General features: G+C 39.7%; 1 protein-coding gene across 2 annotated transcripts; it reads left to right on the top strand.

Moving 5' to 3' along the window:
• The first annotated feature begins 4,205 nt into the window (after positions 1-4,205).
• Positions 4,206-17,808, top strand: LOC137257995 (dysbindin-like). Of its 2 annotated transcripts, none has more exons than XM_067795523.1 (8): positions 4,206-5,504; positions 8,250-8,354; positions 10,742-10,802; positions 13,908-14,040; positions 14,670-14,825; positions 15,634-15,774; positions 16,711-16,842; positions 17,252-17,808. In XM_067795523.1, the coding sequence occupies exons 1-8, from the start codon at positions 5,467-5,469 to the stop codon at positions 17,725-17,727; spliced, it is 1,242 nt and encodes a 413-aa protein (XP_067651624.1). In that variant the 5' UTR covers positions 4,206-5,466; the 3' UTR covers positions 17,728-17,808. The 2 variants fall into 2 exon arrangements, with proteins under 2 accessions (XP_067651624.1, XP_067651623.1); XM_067795522.1 differs by having other exon boundaries at positions 4,210-4,395.
• Positions 17,809-20,303: the final 2,495 nt, after the last annotated feature.

Raw genomic sequence — 20,303 nt, 5'->3', positions numbered from 1 at the left:
TCCAGGCATCATTAAAACACTCAGTGAAAAGGTCATTATTCCAGAAGAAATGTATTCCAATAGAGAACTCGTCCAGAAACTGAACATACTGCATCAACAAACCTGTGCACGCCTATTTTAAAAACATACAGCCGATATATATCAACCCCAGTTTGAAATGGGTGGCAAAACGCATATCAACTTTTATGCTCCCGCTCCAAAAGACACGTGCATGATGATCAGAGGTTCGTCCTGCAGAACAGCAACCCAGTCTGGCCACAATAGCATCAAATCAGCCAGCAGGCTGTTGCTGCCTGCCCCCATGGTGTACATGCAAGAGGAGCCAGGCGAAGGGTATGACTACCCACGACAGACGGGCAAGTTAGGTAGTGAAACCCTCGTCTGCCACCAGCCACACAGTGAACCCATTCCTGAACTCGGTCAGGATGAGGTTGCGGGGATGTTCTTGCCACAGGCGTCCTATAGTGCACAACAGGTTCAAGTATCACTGTTTGAGTGGTCCAAACCGGACCTCAGTGAATTTTGACAGCAACGGGATTGTCATAATTCAGGAAAAACATGGCAAATACGGTATTTCTTACAATGATTTTGTTAACGGACCTGTCGCTTATTAGAGGAAATACGATGCATCCCAAGTATAGTCTTTACCAAGTTGTCCGACTAACCATTATTCACAGTGGACTAGGTTTGGTACCTCCTGATGGATAGTGACCGGATACTCCACTGGGAGCACGCCCCTTCTGTCATGTTGGGCAATGGGGAATTCTGCAGCATTGGGGAGTATCCACATTCTTCGGAAGGTTCTCAGTGGGTTCGACTAGGCAGTGGCTGTTGAGAGAAGTCCCATTCGCTGTCTGGCTATGCATAGAGTCAGAAAGGGTAACAGTTGATGATGAGTTCTACCTGCCTGACTATGCCAGGGCCACCCAACCTCTGTCTGCTGCATATAACTTAAATCAGTAAATACATAAATGTCTCTAGTTTCTATGAGGTGTCTGGGTGATCTGCCCAAAGTGTATGTATGTTTTTCCTGCTATTCCCGGCTATGTAAAATAAGTCTCTCAAGCGCGGCACGTGCCCAGCGGGAAACAACACGCGGTGGTTCTAACAGGTTCCACGAGATGCTCATTCGACGACTGCATGTGGATCAAATATGATCCAATCTCGCCATGTGGTTAGTTGCCTCCAGTATGCGAGACACAACATGTATGTTGGATGCAGTGCTCTTTGTGATGTTTGAGTTGATTTGAACTGAGTTGAGTTTTTACGTAGCATCGGCATTATTTTAGGCATACATAAACAATCTAAGTACAAAGCTTACATGATCTGAGTTTTTTAAAATACACATTTATTCATTACATTTATTATTTACAAACAGAAAATGCCATAGCACCAGATTTAAAAACACGAAATAAGTCATTTGCTTTATAGAGTTTCAATCTGTGGTGGAAGGCAGTGTACAATAGCAGGTAACTGATCGTTAGATACACGAGATGAGCAACAAAACTGCATGGTGTTTATTTGTTTGAGTTGTTTATGGGGAAAACGACGTGATTCGACTGATGCATATGTATATCCTGTTCTCACATCAGTTTATGCCGACCCAAGTCATGAAGTTGTACTTCCTTAAATGCCATCACACGTAGACTCAGTGGTAGGAAGTGTAAAGAAGGTTTTGCCACAGACAACAGCGGGGAAGGTGGGCGCAAGGGCTTCAGGGACTCGAATCCTGTACTTGCAAAACACTAACCACGTGGCAGCACCACCTCCCCGATCTTCACGAGAAGACATGGGTGACGATGTTGACGTTTGTCAACTCAAAATTTATGGCAGTCGAAGTGTATATATAGTTTCATGCGTTCTGTAATGATATAACGGCCCATGTATATATTGGTGCCTGTGTTCAGTAATCATATAACCGTCCATGTCTATATCGCCCCTGTATATGCTCTTTCGTCCACTGTCTTCTTTCGCGTCTACTGCCTCACGATCCAGTTGCCTGCATGCATTCCGTCTACACGGACATCTAACATCTCACTATGTGTGTATATAGGGAGAATGCGTTTATACAGGGGAGTACGTTTGTGTCTTTTCAGCGAGGTGTGTAGCGGTTCGTAGATAGCGCGCGCTCAGTGATAGAATATACATATAACATAAAAGCCCACTTTTCACTTTTTGAATGAGGCACAATACAAGCGAGTTTTGAAAGCCTGCATTTATCGATGAAATTTCACAAGTTTACTCTTTGTAGACAGTAAGTTCAGATGATGACCAGACAAAACCCAGTAAAAGTCACTTTTAATGAAAGACAATAATATCTGAATAGCACCATCATAAAGTTTTCGAATCATTGTATTCCTTACTCATACCCAGAAAGTGGGCTCCTTTACGTTGAACTGATAATCCTATAAATGGCACTTGTTCCTTACAGTATGGGACCTTCCTCCAGTCTGAAACAGAGCTGCAAGGTGTTACAGGTGAGGAGATAACGGGAAGTGATTCCTTGATGTTTCCTCAGACACGTATACAGATGGATGAAACACCCGGAATGTGTTCTGAGACCGTGGGGCAATAGATATATGAGCTCACCTTCCAATTGTCTGCTACTGACAATGTATTTGTGTCTGCGATTGCATGCTAAGAGCTTCCTGGTGTACGTCACCGATGCGGAAACGTTGACACTGTAACCGCAGCCAAGGAAATATTGTGTGCATTGGTGAATTCCTGTAGTCTTCACAGCGTAACATAGCAACGCATTCCATAAAATGACAGTATCAGTAGAGTAAGTGTGACATGGTGGGGAAGTGTTAGGGGTTCTAAAGTGGGTGTGGTGTTTTACGACACATTCCATTCCATTTGCCCTTATCCCGCCCCCACCCCACCCCACCCCTCTCTCTCTGTCTCTCTCTGTCTCTCTCTCTCTCTCTCACACACATACACACACATACATACATATATATATATATATATATATATATATATATATACATATACAGGCAACAAAACGGGGTAAAATACTATATATTATTTCCATATCGGTATTGTTTTCAGTGTTGACCAAGTTTTTTCTCAAATCCATAAAATGTCATGAACGCTGATAATTACCACGGGTACTTTTGGCTTGTCTGGCGGCTTTTTTACCCCGTTTTGTTGCCTGTATTTAATGTTGACCACATTGTGTTAATTAGTAGTTAGGAAAACTGTATACCTGTGTCATATCATGGGACTTCATTTGGATTGTAGTTATTATAACATTAATCCAAACGCACAGTATGGAAATGTGGCCATATCGCAGTATATCCAGTTTGAATATCTTGATGTACTGATCACTCTGATTTCATCTCACCCGTGAAGGCCCGCGATAGAAAAGGTCTTCAACAACCCATGCTTGCTGTAAATGGCCACTCAGCTTCTCGTAAGAGGCGACTAACGGGATGGGGTGGGGATGGGGGCTCGGTTGGCACTTGTCATCGGTACCCAGTCGCGCAGATCGATGTTCACGCCGTTGATCACTGGATTGTCTGGTCCAGACTCGATTATTTACACCTTGTAGCTAGAATATCGCTGAGTGCGGCGTAAAACTAAACTCATTCACTCACTCATTGATTTCTTTAGATCGTTTTTACTAGAAAGTAATACAGAACCTAGAGAATATAGAGATGATCATGTGTACGTTACATGAATCAATTAAATGTTTCGCATAATCCGTTGTTATTGGCTGTGTTCAGTAGGTAAAGAAATAAAATACCAGTGATTGATTCGCCAGGATTTCACATTTCAGGAACTGGTCAAAGGGCGTTAATAAAAGCTATATGTTTAAAGAAGCGCCTGTAAAATATCCTCGTACCCGCAAGTGCCGCAACAGCAAACTGTGTTTCACTGTGTCGTTAATTATCATTTTACAGACTCTTTTTAAAAAGAACTTAAATACATTGATATAAAAAAATGAACAAGACACGTAGAGTAACTCTCACTATATATACACCAGCACTTTTACAACCATATGCATCATATGTAATGATTTTATCTGCTTGATGACACAAGGCGACCCTTGTTCCTATGACCCTGTACTTTCAATATTTCATCACACAAAGACCCCATTACACTCATGTAGCCCTTTTCCTATTCATACATCCTCAAAATTTGCCTACTAGACGGAGCCCAGTAGAATCCGGAAGTGTGACAGAACGGGTCACGTTGTTATCATGTGACTTGTTAAGTATAGCGACTTCCAGTGGACGATAAACTGTTCCGCCCGTGTGATACAGAATTGTGACAAGGGCAGGAATAGGTGCACATTTGTGGGTGATTTGAATGATCTCCCGGCATAACAATGAGTGTGTTAGAGAGCATCAAGGGTACTTTCCACAGTGTACAGCAAGATATATTTGACGGGTAACGTTTCTGCCATGTATTGTTTTTAGTTCCGAAGACGTTGCTGAAGACGTTGACGCAGACACTTTAGATGATATTGTCGTTGAGTCACCTAATCTTGGATATCATATCATGGATTTGGGAATAACATAGAAACATTCTTACATGTACTGATTAATCGGCACATAATCAATACCGCATTATTTCCGATTTCCGTATGTGAAGGAGTGACAGCTTCTGTAGTTTTGTTATTACCCTGACCACAACTGCAGACGCTTCTGCAAGATATTTCAGTGGTACATTTTGTACAGGGGTATCTTTGCATGATATATTTAGACTACATTTGCAATATTTGATCTGTATAGAACTGTATGGATCGGATGGTCTAACCCATATTAGCACCAGCTGTCAACACCATGAAAGGAAATCAAAACTATTGAATGTGCAAAATGTTATCTCTGTGTGACTTTATGGTCACAGGTGCAGATTTTCAACGTGTAAAATGATTTGTATGTACAGAAAGGAAGGTTGAATTATGCAATGTGACATAATTATTACAGGTGTGAAGGATTAGTGGTCATACCCATTTTCAGTTGTCAGTTGAGTAGAAATATATAGCTTGTCAAAACATCTGAGATTTGGCAGTATTGAACCAACTGCCAGATACTGTCAGTTGTAGACTGTGCTGTTATGTACCATCTAACTTGATATTTCTCATAAATCTATGAAATTATGGTGGCGTATGTAGCGGCCACAAAATTTCTGAGTCCCGTGCTTTGATTCGAACGACGGATCTTCTGATCCGAAGTTGGACTCCTTGTCCACATGACCAAAGAGGTTAACCTCTTCAACAAGCTGACAAGGTAAGGATGTCATCTTTGAGATGACTCCACGCCCTGCTACATACTCCCCTGTCAACAGAAGGCACGTCCCTGGCTGCATAGTTGGTTACTGAGGCTTATTTTGTTCAAAATTGATATGAACGTGCTCAGCCCCACCTTGGGCGCCAATGTAGCAGCCACAAAATTTCCGAGTCCCGTGCTGAGATTCGAATGACGGACCTTCTGATCTGAAGTCAGACGCCTTGTCCACATGACCAAAGAGGTTAACTCCTTCAGCATGCTGACAAGGTAAGGATGTCATCTTTGGGTTGACTCCAGGCCCTGCTACACATATAATCTTAATCCTTAGTACAAGGGACAATACATCAAACACTCTGAGGCACTGTTTGCAAACAGTAGCAATAGCAGCTAAACTTGATGTAGGCATTTAGCATCACCGAATGAAGCAAACACAGTACAGAAATGAATTAGATGGGCCTAATTCAAGCCTTTCAGAGTGTTTTACAAACTGTTCTGCATAACAATATTTACAGACTTGTTGATCAGTGACAGTCGGGTTCATAACAAGATTGCACAATTCAGTGTGACTGAGATGATAGCTCTCTGTTCTGCATTGATGACAGAATACAAAGTATATATACAAAAGGAAATAGTTTTCACATATTAGGATATACTCTCATTGATTGTAGAACATTTCTTATGTTTATCTAAATGTGTAGAGTTACCGCAATGGAACTGATTACATGAGTAGGTGTCACTGAGAGAGGTACTGGCTACAAAGAAGTCTGAGTATGAGTGGCAATACAGTGGAAGCTGTCTAAACCGGCACTCACTGGAACTGAAGGAATAATTCGGTTAAGAAAAGGTGCTGGTTTGTAGAGCTGATGGTAAATGTACAAGCCATGGATGGGGCTGAGATTGTATGCTGGTGTTGACAACTTGCTGGATTGGACAGATGCTGGTTTTGACAGCTTCCACTGTAACTGGGGTCTGTATATGGTGTAATCTACACTTTGTAAAACTCTCACTTCTAATCCAGTCGTTCTTGGTTCTTCCTGATTTGCCACCTTCTATTGTTTAAATTACTAGTAGGTTGTGCAGTCAGGTGTGATATTTGGTAGGGGTCATCTCAACTCAGGGGTTAAAAAATCCCATTGCCCGATGCCTGGGACAAGTCAGTTTTCTTTTCGGGCAATCAAATAATGATATCTTACTTGTCCGTGGACTACTAGATAATTTCCACTTCTGGTTTCAAACTGCAAATAATCTTGGATTTCATTTCATATCTACTCATAATGAAGCTAATAAAGTTAGCACTAATGATAAAATAGAGCTATTAGAGAGTGAAATTGTCACTCTTCGATAAATAGTCCAGTAAACGTTAACATCAAGCATTGTGTCATAAAATAAGGGCAAGTGGAATATTAGTCAGGCCAAGGCAAGTGGCTTTTCAAAATATTTATCAATCCTTTCACAAATATTTTACACGCCTCAACCATGCCTTAACATACAGAGACAGTATGCTTTCATTATGACATACTACATCTGTGGCACTATTGTTGCTTAAGGATGTCAATGAAGTGGAATATGTTGGGGTGCGTGTATCCAACCTTCTTCATATGAGCATGCCAGCCTTCAACATGGTTGTTGGTACAAGAGCCGGTAGAGGGCAAAAGGTTTCATACTGATCCACCTTTACTGGCAATCAACACTTCCATAGCTTAAGCGTTAAACTTTAACACTGCTGGATTGGTTAAGTCAGCATCTTGAAGAGCATGTAATCAGACATCATCAATCAGGGCCAAGGCTGATGCATGTCTTAACTAGATTCACAGATGCATTGTTGGCAGTGTAAGTCTTGAGTCTAAGGTGTTAAGTTTCATACTGGTGGTATAACTGACTGATGACAATTTATACCCCATCTTGAAGATCAAAATGAGCAACAGTAATTACATGCAGTGAACCTTTATTCACTATACACCCTGAACAAATCTGAGCTGAGGTCCCCTCTACTGGCTTGGGTAACACCTTTAATTAGAGTTCATGTGATGACATGCCCCCTCTACCTGTGAAAATAGGACTAGTTTAAGGCTCCTTCAATGGGGTGACAAACCAGGAAGAAACAATTAGGATGTCCGTACAACATTTTAAGTAAATTGTATAGACTTTCCCTTAGTTTGCATCAAAAATATGACTTAAGCTAGTTTATTCTGTGCAGTGCTTGTGTTGTCAGGTTTACACTGCTGAGTTGTATTGTTACTGAACAACGTAGAGGTGTGATGTCACACTTGGGAATATCTGTCATGTTGTCCTTATTACTGACTAGTGAACAATTTGGTTATTAAAACAAACATTTGGTCATGTTCACAAATCAGAGTCCAGTTTGATTACAGAATTTTCTCATTTCACAGGCCTTTGCTAAGCTGTACATATATCACAAGACAAATCTTCTGAAAATACATATATTTTCAGACACAAGTGAATTTGTAACAGACATGGCAGATATGAAAGTTTTCATTATTGTATTGCAACCAAGTATAAACCCAGATGCCTTTCCAGCACCACCTGCATTGTGAGGACAATATTGAGTGATTATACCAAAAGCAGCAATATTGCCATATGCTTTCATGATGTTCATCACAAATATTTGGTTGGCGCTATTAATGGGGTGTGTAATAATTAACATTCATGAAAACAGTACTCAGCGGCAATTTAATTTATACAAAACATAAGAAATTAACATAAACTGTCATAACCGTATACTTGTAATTTTATCATGTTTATTGTTTCATATATGTCAAAACAGAGAGGTGAAAGGCGGTGTATTCTCACAAAGAATCTGATAAGAAATAATCGATTTTACCACTTTTGTAACCATGGGAGACAGTGAGATCATGGTGGTGGTTGGAGGTGGGGGGAAATGGGGTTTGTGAATGCAGGATTAACTACTCAGGTTCCCATTAAACTGATAACTTGAACCTGGGCTAAATGTTTGATAATGTTCAACACCGTTCTGTTCTCTGCCTATTTAAGTCTGAAGGCTCTGACATCGTTGGATGCCCAGCCTCGACAGGATGTCCTCAGACGATTGCGATCAGATGGAGTCAGTCTAGATGCAGGGGCAGATTTGCTCAACAAGTAAGTCTATAACGTCTATAATGAGAGACTGTCATACTTGAATGTTTTGATGAAAGGCTAAATCACACACATAGTACATTCTATACTGGTGCACGGTAGACTGTGATTTTAGTGTTATGATCACTTACAGAATTGGCCTTTGGAATTCTGGCTTGTCATAAGGGATGGTAGTCTGGCTTGCTGACTTGGTCAGTAACTGGGTTGTCTGGTCCAGACTTGCAATTGCTTATTTGCAGAATGTGACACTAAACCAGAAAGGTCCAGAGAAACATGGTACACTGACGCAGGGCATTCTGATACATTTTGCAGTTATAGATGATATGTTGATGCATGTAGTACATGGTACATGGTACATGGTACATGAAGTGTGGTACACTGTCCTCTGAGCAGGTATTAGATGTGCATGATAATACTGATTAACTGGTATATTGCAATTCGAATATCACAATACGACATATTGCGGTACACTTTTTGCGAACTGGTTCACATGATACGATTAGCAAATTCACCTGTGTGCCCTTATGGCTGGCACACTTGATTTATTTCCGAAAGTGCATTAAAATATGTTTTCACTTTTATTATCTTTCCTGATTTAAAGTGACACAACACATACATAGCATTGTTTTATTACTCATTATTTACTAGTGAATGTTACAATACGATTACAACTTTTACATTCACTTCAAGTCATGTAATGTTTTGAAGTTCAGTTTAATAGACCATGAATTTATGGCGCACCTGAAATTGAAATGGCACACTTAAATTATCATGACAGTGCCCATGAGGTACACTCAAAGAAAACTTAATTTCGATCCCTGCTATTATCAGATCTGACATTGTATGTAATCTAATGAGAGCTGTTGCTAAAATGACGTAGTTCTGCTAGAATTTAATTTCAAACATTTCTCTAGAAGTAGATTATTCACACAATTATAGGGATCAAAATTATTAGTGCCATTTTACTGATGGCTCGACTAAGATTGAAATGGCACGTTAAATTCTGACCTGCCTGTCCTTATGGCACACTTGATTCATTTGCGAAAGTGCATTCAAGTATGTTTTAACCGTTATTATCTTCCCTTATTTAAAGTGACATTATGGACAATGATAAAGTGTACAGGTCAGACAGACAGGTACTCAGCAATGTCTTTTCACAGTCTGAGGTCAGTAAATAGACAGAAATACAACCCTAGCAGTGTTTAATTACTCATGATTTATAAGTGAATGTTACAATACGATTACAACTTTTACATTCACTTCAAGTCATGTAATGTTTTGAAGTTCAGTTTAATAGACCATGAATTTATGGCGCACCTGAAATTGAAATGGCACACTTAAATTATCATGACAGTGCCCATGAGGCACACTTGGAAAAACCTTAATTTCCCTTATTAACCCTGATTCCCTTTATATTAATCTACATCTATAGTTTTGAGAATGGTCATTGGTCACATAATCGCATATACTTGAGTTTTAAACCACATATTTAAAAAAATTACATTGGTACCGACACTTGTTGTAGCTATAAACAAACTAAAATGGAGGATGCCACTGCAGACGCCTCTTCTCGAGTTCAAAACTTTAGAGTGAAGTTTTCCGTTTGGAAACATTTTCAGCTGATCTCCGTGTACAATCACACCTGAGTCATGCCAGTGACATTGTTTCATATGGAAGGAAACACAAATTTCACCTACGTAAACCATATGTTACACATTCACAATATATTGCAATACCAACCAAAATTTTAGCAGTACCTGGTGCTTAAGGCAAAGAGGACTTAACAATTTGGGAGTAATCTTCTAACTGTATTCCCATCACCCACTTGCTTGCAGCAAAAGAATAGTTAACAGCTGAATGCCTTGTGCCTTCTGAAATCAACAGTGAATTGCTAATAACACAAATCCTTCACCTTTATCATGAAAATATGCTTAAAGTTAGAAACTATCCAATTATGTCGTGTACTTGACATAAACAGCCAATGCATCCAGACTGTTGCTGAATACTGACAATATGTAGACACTGACACCGGTGCATTACTATCATTAATGAGTTTTCCACTGCTGTCGGCAGTATTCCAGCACTATGGCTGCAGACTAAGAAAATGTAGATAAGCTATGCTTGTACCAAGTGTTCATAATATACCAAAGGTACATGTATGGCAGGATGTTCAAGTGTGTGAAACTGCCACTGAGACTGCTATGGATACGCTGTATACATTTCCTACTGAATTTCAGTAAAACTGAATTAAAATCTCAACAACACCCAAACCTACCAGGTACAAGTATGCCTAAATCTCTGTATGACTGAGTATATTTGCCTGTCTAGAATTACTTAAAAATAGATGATTACAGAGTTGATGTGTTTAACTTGAGTTCCTGATGTTGCAGATATCAGAGGACATGGAAGGAACTTCAGATGTACACCTCTCGCTCAGCCAAGAAAGCTGAGGTGAGTATTTATCACACCAAGTCAGTTGATATTTAAGAATAAAGTGTTATTTAATGGGACCAGTAGACTCATATGAAAGCCTAATGGTGTGTCTTTGGTAGCATAAACATATTTTTTGTGTTTGTTTTTTAAATTTTGACAACAAAATTGTATACTCTTCAAAAAAAGAAACTTGCCGTAGGAAAATTTGAATTTGATGTACATATCTAACACAAACCAACCCATGCTCAATCCCAACATGTGGGGAATGGTTGCTGACGACAAAACATTTTAAAAAAGAAACAAAAGAAAACTCAACATTACGCTCATGTCTGTAAGGAATCGCTCAAACACACCCTACATGAAATGCATGTGCACAAAGAAATTGTATCACCTTGAGATGAAGTGTATGACTGTTAAAAAAGCAAGAGTGAAACGGTACACTCTCAACACAGCACAGTATGTATAGAAATCCAGTAGAAATCCATCAGTTCAATTTATTTTGGTTCAGTATATGAGATATGATGATAATGAAGAAAACTGACAAGAGCCAAACCTTACATTGTTTAATAATATGTTGAAACTTAATCATAATTTTTGTTATTTTGAATGAATGAAACTGTCATTATATAAATTTTTTACTTACCTTACCATAGGTCTATAGCATATTACCTCAAGCTTCGCTTAATAGGAAATCCGACGGAGTTGAATTGCATTCAATCTTGAATGGCTACCTCACAATCAACTCTGTCGGATCTCCTATTAAGCGAAGTTTGAGGTAATATTCTATAGACCTATGGTAAAGTAAGTATTTAAATATATAAAATATTTAGATTTTAACAAATTATGGGAATTAGATTAAATAAATTAACGCAACACATAACAGCTGGATTTCAAATGGTATGTAACAAATTACTGCAGGTTTGGCAAATCACCAGGGATGGTCATCATTTTTTCAAATTTTTTGTTCATGGTTACATTGATGGCTAACAGTATATGCATATACACTACAAATTAAAAGTATGAGAACACGCTAAAATGTAATACACACATAGATGTTGAAATGTAGTGAGGTCATTTATACTCTTAGGCAAATGAAACTTTTTGTATGCATAATAGGCTCTTCGAACGACAGACCCGTGAAGGTCCCGGGGTAGAATAGGCCTTCAGCAACCCATGATTGCCATAAAGGGCGACTCAGCTTGTCGTAAGAGGCGACTAACGGGATCGGGTGGTCAGGCTCGCTGACTTGGTTGACACATGTCATCGGTTCCCAATTGCGCAGATTGATGCTCATGTTGCTGATCACTGGATTGTCTGGTCCAGACTCGATTATTTACAGACCGCCGCCATATAGCTGGAATATTGCTGAGTGCGGCGTAAAACTGAACTCACTCACTCACTCACTCACTCTTCGAACGACATGTCAGAACTTGCAGTGATGTAACTGATTCAGTATTCAAGTGAAATGAAACAGTGTCAAATGCAGCGAAAAACAAGGGTGCTGAAACACAGTAGCTGGAGTCAAATGACCAAGCACAGCACACTAGTGCATGCATGTGGAAGACATTTTAAAATTATTTTTTTATGTATCAGATTTTTTAGGATTTATTCTAAAGTCTAAGATATTCTAGCAGGGGATAAACCCAGTGAGAATTTTATACCTACGATATGTAACAACTCATCATTAATGCAGATGATATGTTTACATTATGTACACAGTTACAGAAGGTATAACATGATTGGACAAAAATGTTTATTTGAAATAACTGAGAAAGGAAGGGAGGTACTCATGTCTTGCTGACTGTAGACCTAAAAAGATGACATTCAAAAATGGGATTAATAGATTTGGACAACATGATTCGTTTTCTAGACAGGTGTTTTACAAATAAACCGAAAATACTGAATTTTTGTATTCTATTTCGGGATACCAAACCAAATGTCAAATAACGTGGTTCTACTAATACTGCAATATACTGATTCATCCCTATGGAAAAGCCACATCAGTGGTTCTCTGCATGCAATGCTTTAAGCCACTGTAGACAACAAAAGAATGAAAAGACTGACAGAAGTTCAACGACACAGCGCCATTGGCCGTTTACAACTACACGCATCATAGCAATTGGTGGCAAAGCACTTCAGCGTCTCCACACATCCAGTGACCTGATACAATGATATTGGGAGTGTTAATGACAGACACAGGACAGGTGAAACAGCCGCCGCCCATGATCTCTACATCAGGTTGAGACATCTTGATTCAAACATCACAGCCGCATCATCCACAACAATCCAAATCCCTAGACTGTTCCGAATCTCTGATCAGACAGTATGCAATGGGCTATTAGAAACCAGACATTTTCAGAAAGACCAGTTCAACGTCAGATCGTTTGTCGTTAGTGATATCATCGTCAGTGGTTGATCATTTGAGCATGACAATGCCTGACCTCACATGTTTGACAGGACTTCCTTCAGCAAAGCAATGTTTAGGTATTACCTTGGCTTTCCTGATCACACAGTATGTCCCCATTAAACATCTTTGGGATACTCTTGATCAATGCTTGTGCCAGCATAATCCACCACCACAGACGCTACAAGAACTGCACACGGCATTCGTCATCTCCTATATTTCTGTGGGTCACCATGGTCACCGCTGCCAAGGTCTTATGTTGGTCACACCAAACACTGACATTTTTGTGTGACCAAGCAGCATTACTAGCCCTCTGTGATTACACCAAACACTTTCTTGATAATTTGTGCAGTGATGGTTTAACTGTAATTGGATGATGGTGCCATGTTAGGCTCAGTGATAGCCACTGAGTAAGTAACACCAACTCCACCCCCCCCTACCCCCCAAGACATGTTAAGTTTCCATTTTTGAAAAGAAATTCATTCTGAATTGGTGAAAAACTAGACATCTGATGGATGATATGTTTATGTCATTATTCAAAGTAATGTGAGAAAAATGAAAGTAAAAATTATTGAATTACTGAGAAGATAATTGAAATGTTACTACCAAAGGGACACCATAATGACTGTGAGGAAAACATATACAGCCAAATGTGTCTTTTGATATAAAATTACACAAATTTGTTGAGTATTTTGTTATGACTTCTGACCATGATGCAGGAGGTGGACAGTGAGATCAGTCAGCTGTACAACAGATGGAACAAACAGGTGGACTTTGTCAGTCAGATGGAAGAAGAGGTGGCTGAACTGCCAGATGTCGTCACTCTTGTCCAGAAACTGACCATTGATCTGGGTAGGTGTCCCACAAACTGTGAGTGCCCACAATGTTGACTGTGCTAAAAACTGGAGCATACCTGAAAAGGGATACAAGTTCTTCGAACCTGTTATCATTTCCTCTTCAAGCTTAAGTATAGCGCATGCTCTGAAGAGTGGAGACAGCATTCTTATAATCCAAAGTGAGCAATATTGACAGGGTTGTAATAACTAGTCTTTCTACTCAGAACTAAGGTTGATAAATGAGCTAGCACCAACACTGTGTAAGTGTTATGTGACACACCGAGGCTGATGCCACCATCCCAAGGTGTAGCCATCCTCTGTTGTCTAGTGTTATATCTACGTGCTAGTATAAATACCCTGGATCCTTCTTCTCGAATCATTCTTAGCCCTAAGAATTCTTATTTTTGATGTGTAAAAATGGGCTTAAGAAGTTCTTAGGACTACAAATGTTTTGAGAACAGCTGGCCTGGACATGTCAACAGTTGTCAAGAATTCTGCTTGATATTAAGCCACATAATAACCCTAAATTCTACTGAAAATGATGCTATAGTCCACATCTTGTCCTGATATAGAACTGAATATGATACATTGATAATCAGGGATTTATATGGGATGATAGCCAGCCATGTTTGACTCTGTCTCCAGGGTACATCAAGCGAGACTGTGAGGTCGTTGAGGGGGCCCTGGAGAGGTTGGAGAATGTTGTTGAGGAGCTGGAGCAGCAGAAGAGTAAGAAAGGTCATCTGGCTCAACTTGCATCCTACAAAAAGAAAAAGATGGAAGAGGTGCAGAAGGTCAAAGGTCAGTTGGAAACATTAATCAGTGTTATTGTTTATAAGAGTTTGTGTGAGATTAGTTCATGTCTGATGAGTGGGTGAGTGAGTTTAGTTTTATGCTGCACATCACAATGTTCCAGCTGTATGGCGGTAGTCTGTAAATAATCGGATCTGGAATAGACAATCCAGTGATCAACAGCATGTGCATCGATCTACGCAACTGGGATACGATGACATGCTTCAACCAAGTCACCGAACCCGACCAACTGATCCTGTTAGTCACCTCTGACAAGCATGTGTTACTGAGATCAGTTCTAACTGGAATCTCCATCTGTTGATTATAGCTGATAAATTTTATTGCAAATATTGAATATTGTTGTGAGATGTTTTTGTGAAGTTTTCTGCAAGGGTAAAAGCAAATCAAAGAGTTTTACAAAATACTCGTCCGTACCTAATTTCACATTCCCTGCCATGATATTGCTGGAATTTTGCAAAAAGTGATGTAGAACTAAACTCACTCACTCACAATTTACCATTCTTCAGGAAATGTATCAGTTAGTGTTGCTGGCCCATCTGAAATCCTGTAGACAAAACAAACATACACTTGTGGAGGAAGGCAGGGATGCATAGCCTCATATTGTGGTTCTCACATTGGTCATAATTATGGGTGTTTGGTTTGTGAATTTAGTTTCATGTAATGTTACAGTATTTTCCAAGAATGACTAATGCATATTACTACTATGGTATACTTCAGCAGTACAAATGGTTGAGAGTCATGTGACTTTACTTGTGCAGTACAAATGGTTGAGTGTCACATGATTTTACTTCTGCAGTTCATATGGCTAAGAGTCATGCAAGAGCCATGCAGGAGTGTGATCGGCGGCGCCAGGCGAACCTGAAGGAGAGACAGGAAGCCTTCAATGATGCCTTCACTGAAGACATGGACTTCTACAAGACACATGGCCACACAGAACGTAAGTCAGATATCACACAGAAAATAAGTCAGACATCGTACAGAACATAAGTAAGGTATCACACAGAACAAAAGTCAGATGTCACACAGATGCCAGTGGAGTGCTAGTCAAGGCTGTATGAGACACATACAATGTCCTCCATCTAGTACATGTGTATTGTACCGAAAGAGTTATACACTCCTGTTTCCCTCACAATGCTGGCGCTACAACATGTCGATTTATATGTGAATGATATCAGACTATAAGAACAGACAAAAGAGTTCAAACTCTGGCTTACATGTATTCGTAACAACAACACAACTTTCAGGAACCACTTTTCCTTCTTTTTTCACTGAGATAAAACAAAGATCAGAGATTCATATTAACTCTGGAAATGTAATGGTGTAGATAGATGGAGGCGTATGCATTAGTACAATATGGTTGAATGGAGATACGAAGTACGTTCTGATACCCAGGAGTGCATTATGATCCCTATCTCAATACAGTACTTGTAATTCACCAGTTAATACTTTTCCAGAGGAATCTTAGACTATAAATGCTGTGTCTCCACAAAATGTCACGCAAATACCAGCTTCGTAAAATATTGCCATTTGCAGTCATTGGATGTTGTATTCCCTGGGTCAAAACTGTACCAGGTGATGTGCAGTCTCATCAGTAACTACAAGACTGTTGAGAATATTACCTCATTATACTACAAGACTGTTGAATATTACCTCATTACACTACAAGACTGTTGAATATTACCTCTTTATACTACAAGACTGTTGAATATTACCTCATTATACTACAAGACTGTTGAATATTACCTCATTATATGTCACTGTCCAGGAGAGATGGTGGTGTCAGAACTTGTTCAGTATCAAAACTTGAGGGAACTAAGTCAACTGTACCAACATCCTTTCAAATCTGGCTAAATTCAGCGTCCTTTTGTTCCAGAGCTGAAGGTGTCTGACATTCCGATGCCCAAGGTCAGCAGTCTGAGTGACATCACGATAGATGACGATCAGATGGTGATCAATAGCTTCCTTGCTTCCACAGAAACAACTCCGTCCAAGGAGAGAGCAGCCGGTAACACTAGCACCATATCGGTTCAGTCTCTTAAAATTCAATGTATTCAGGGTGGAACACTGATTCAGCCACAGTTTGAACTGTGGATCCAGAGGCTGGAAGTTGTAATTGAACATACTTCTTTTAATAAACTTAGTGCAGTTAGAATTTGTACATTAAGAAGTTGCACAAGCTATATCACATTGGATGATATATGTTCGATTGAAAATATCATGAATGATTGTGAAAGAGCAGTCATGTAGTAAAAGTCTGATTGTGATGCTTGTCATCAGAAAACCTAGGTGAACACTGTTAGGGAGCACTTGTTGAGTAAAAGTCTATTTGTGATGCTTGTCATCAGAAAACCTAGGTGAAGACTGTTAGGGAGCTCTCGTTGAATAAAAGTCTGTTTGTGATGCTTGTTTTGCAGGTGACCTAGGTGATGATTCTGAAGGCGCATTCTTCGAAGATGATTACACGGCTGACTATAACGTGCAGGATGATGAAGACCTTTTGGAGGATGATATCGAAGAAATGTCACATGAACCTGCAGAGAGAGAGGAACTTGTCGAATCTGGCAGTGTGAATACAGACTCTGATGATGCAAACATCCCTCCTACAGAGAAGAAGGAAGAGAGTGCTGTACCACACATCCCTCCTACAGAGAAGGTGGTTGGAGAAGAGAACAAGGAAGAGAGTGCTGTACCACACATCCCTCCTACAGAGAAGGTGGTTGGAGAAGAGAACAAGGAAGAGAGTGCTGTACCACACATCCCTCCAGCAGAAAAGAGTCCTACTGAAGAGAGCAAAGAAGAAAGTGGTGCAGAAAAGTCCAATAAACAGTCAGAACCTTCCAGTAATATTGCCGACCATGATCAATCTACAGAGGACACACAAGCTAGCTGAGAATACTAGAGATTTCCTACAAAGTTGACTGGCTATGTCGTGAACAATGTCAGTGATATACAAACAACAGAAATTGCGTCTCATTGTGATTAAAATATGATTAAAATCAGTTTAGTTTAAAATATCAACCATATGTGCGTGTTATCTTAGGGATTGCGTGACAAGCCAGTGCTTGCTATCTGGCAACATTGTACATACTGAAAATACTCATAGGTCAGTGATTTCATGGTGGCTGGCAGATATATACAGAGTATGTGTCGAGTGTATTCAAATACATATGCAACAAAAACTGATACAAGACAGTGTCTCAATTCAGCAACTGTGCCCTCATTCATCATGTTCATCATTATATAAGCATATTTACAGTGTTGTTGACCTAGTGACAGCATCTGTAGCATCCAGGAAACCTAGAGGTTTGGGGGGTTGTCAGGATAGTCTTCTAGCCCAGTAGTTTTAGATGTGCTGTAGATAAGCACAAATCCAATAATGGTGACTTACCAAAATGGCTGATCTTGTTTGGTGTCCGTGAGACACAGATGTTCTGCTGATTGCTGTCCATGTGAGGAAAGTAACCAGTGACGCTGTCCATACAAGTATGAGGAAGTTGCAGTGTTCACTTGTCACACTGAGGACCCAGGTTGTATTCCCCCTCCATATGGGTAGAGCGTGTGAAGCCCATTTCTAGTGTCCCCTGCCATGATGTGGCTGGATGCAGCATAATGAATAACACAATCACTTACTATGAATCCGTGTGTACTTGTAAAAGGCTGTAGTTATTGAATTATTATATTTTCATCAAGATTTATCAAAATGTAAGTTAGGAGCGTTTTGTTTTGGGTATTATTTTTTACTTTTAATTAGTCGATTAAGTTACTGTTATACTTTGTAGTATTTCCGTAGGAAAGTTATAGAATCCTGGATACTATATATGTGGGGATGAGGGCACAATGTCACCATATGGATGAGAGTGCATGGTTCTGATCCTAATGAGAACAAGCGATGTAGTTAGCATTAACGCTATGTTCAGAAAAATGTGTTCAGAATCATTTTTCATCTTTTCAATAATCTGAAGTTTGCGGACTATTTGCTTGGCTCTCTGATCTGCTCTTTTGAGAGTGCAGCTCGTACACACAGCAGATGTTTTAATGTTTGTGCTGTGTAAGTCAGTGGACAATTTATGTTTATCACTGTGGACATTGTAGTATATTTACAGTATGATCTAAGCTTCTGTGCAGAACAGGCTTATCTAGGATTCCAGGACCTAAACTGCAGTACTTGTGACTGCAAAACATGTAATGGATACGCATATGTAACCATAATAACAATAGGATGAGATTATGTATCTCATTAGAAGCCATAATGACACATGTAGGATGCAATCACAGACTTGCGACACACTGGACCTCGTATATCCAGACCTGTAACTATGTCTGGCTAACTGAATATCATGTGGCCCTGATTCTGAGTGGTTATAGGTAGATAATATCCTTTGCTGATCTGGTGCTTGTGTTAATACTGGGGGCACCTGATGATCATGGAGTTTTATGGCTCTTCATAATATAATAGACTGATTTCTTTATACATTTGCATAGACATGATGCAGCTGTGTCTGTGTGATGCATCTGTTATAATCGTGATGTAGATGTGACACAGCTTTTCAGACTTTATGCATCTGGGTAGACTTGTTGCAGTTATGATGATGTGATGCTTTTGTGTAGACAAGATGCATCTGGGTAGACATGTTGCAGTTATGATGATGTGATGCTTTTGTGTAGACAAGATGCATCTGGGTAGACTTGTTGCAGTTATGATGATGTGATGCTTTTGTGTAGACAAGATGCATCTGGGTAGACTTGTTGCAGTTATGATGATGTGATGCTTTTGTGTAGACAAGATGCATCTGGGTAGACTTGTTGCAGTTATGATGATGTGATGCTTTTGTGTAGACAAGATGCATCTGGGTAGACTTGTTGCAGTTATGATGATGTGATGCTTTTGTGTAGACAAGATGCATCTGGGTAGACATGTTGCAGTTATGATGATGTGATGCTTTTGTGTAGACAAGATGCATCTGGGTAGACTTGTTGCAGTTATGATGATGTGATGCTTTTGTGTAGACAAGATGCATCTGGGTAGACTTGTTGCAGTTATGATGATGTGATGCTTTTGTGTAGACAAGATGCATCTGGGTAGACTTGTTGCAGTTATGATGATGTGATGCTTTTGTGTAGACAAGATGCATCTGGGTAGACTTGTTGCAGTTATGATGATGTGATGCTTTTGTGTAGACAAGATGCATCTGGGTAGACATGATTCTTGATATATTACCTCATGTAGCTCAGGACGTGGACATGGGTAACCTTATGAGCATGGCAATAGGGACAGAATGTGTGGAGCATAGTGGTTGGGGTGCAACATGCCCCGTGAGTTTGTTAAAATAATTAGACGTCTTGATGTGCTTTCCAAAATTCCAGCTGAGAAGTTATCACCTTAGTGTTTGTAGATTGTCTTTCTGCTCAAACAGCAGCCTCGAAGAGGGAAAGAATAGTTCAAACCTAGTCACAAAACATTACTGG

This window comes from Haliotis asinina, chromosome 12 (genome assembly GCF_037392515.1).
Source record: "Haliotis asinina isolate JCU_RB_2024 chromosome 12, JCU_Hal_asi_v2, whole genome shotgun sequence".
NCBI lineage: Eukaryota > Metazoa > Mollusca > Gastropoda > Lepetellida > Haliotidae > Haliotis > Haliotis asinina.
Note: the sequence above shows the minus strand (reverse complement) of the source record. Positions and strands in the feature narration are given on the sequence as shown.

What these genes read in the sequence shown, in the direction of transcription:
- LOC137257995 (XM_067795522.1), top strand. Translation starts at nt 4,334, where the DNA reads ATGAGTGTGTTAGAGAGCATCAAGGGTACTTTCCACAGTGTACAGCAA. An exon ending in GAAACTGACCATTGATCTGG is followed by an intron (nt 14,041 to 14,669) that starts GTAGGTGTCCCA and finishes CTCTGTCTCCAG; the next exon opens with GGTACATCAAGCGAGACTGT. An exon ending in GACACATGGCCACACAGAAC is followed by an intron (nt 15,775 to 16,710) that starts GTAAGTCAGATA and finishes CTTTTGTTCCAG; the next exon opens with AGCTGAAGGTGTCTGACATT.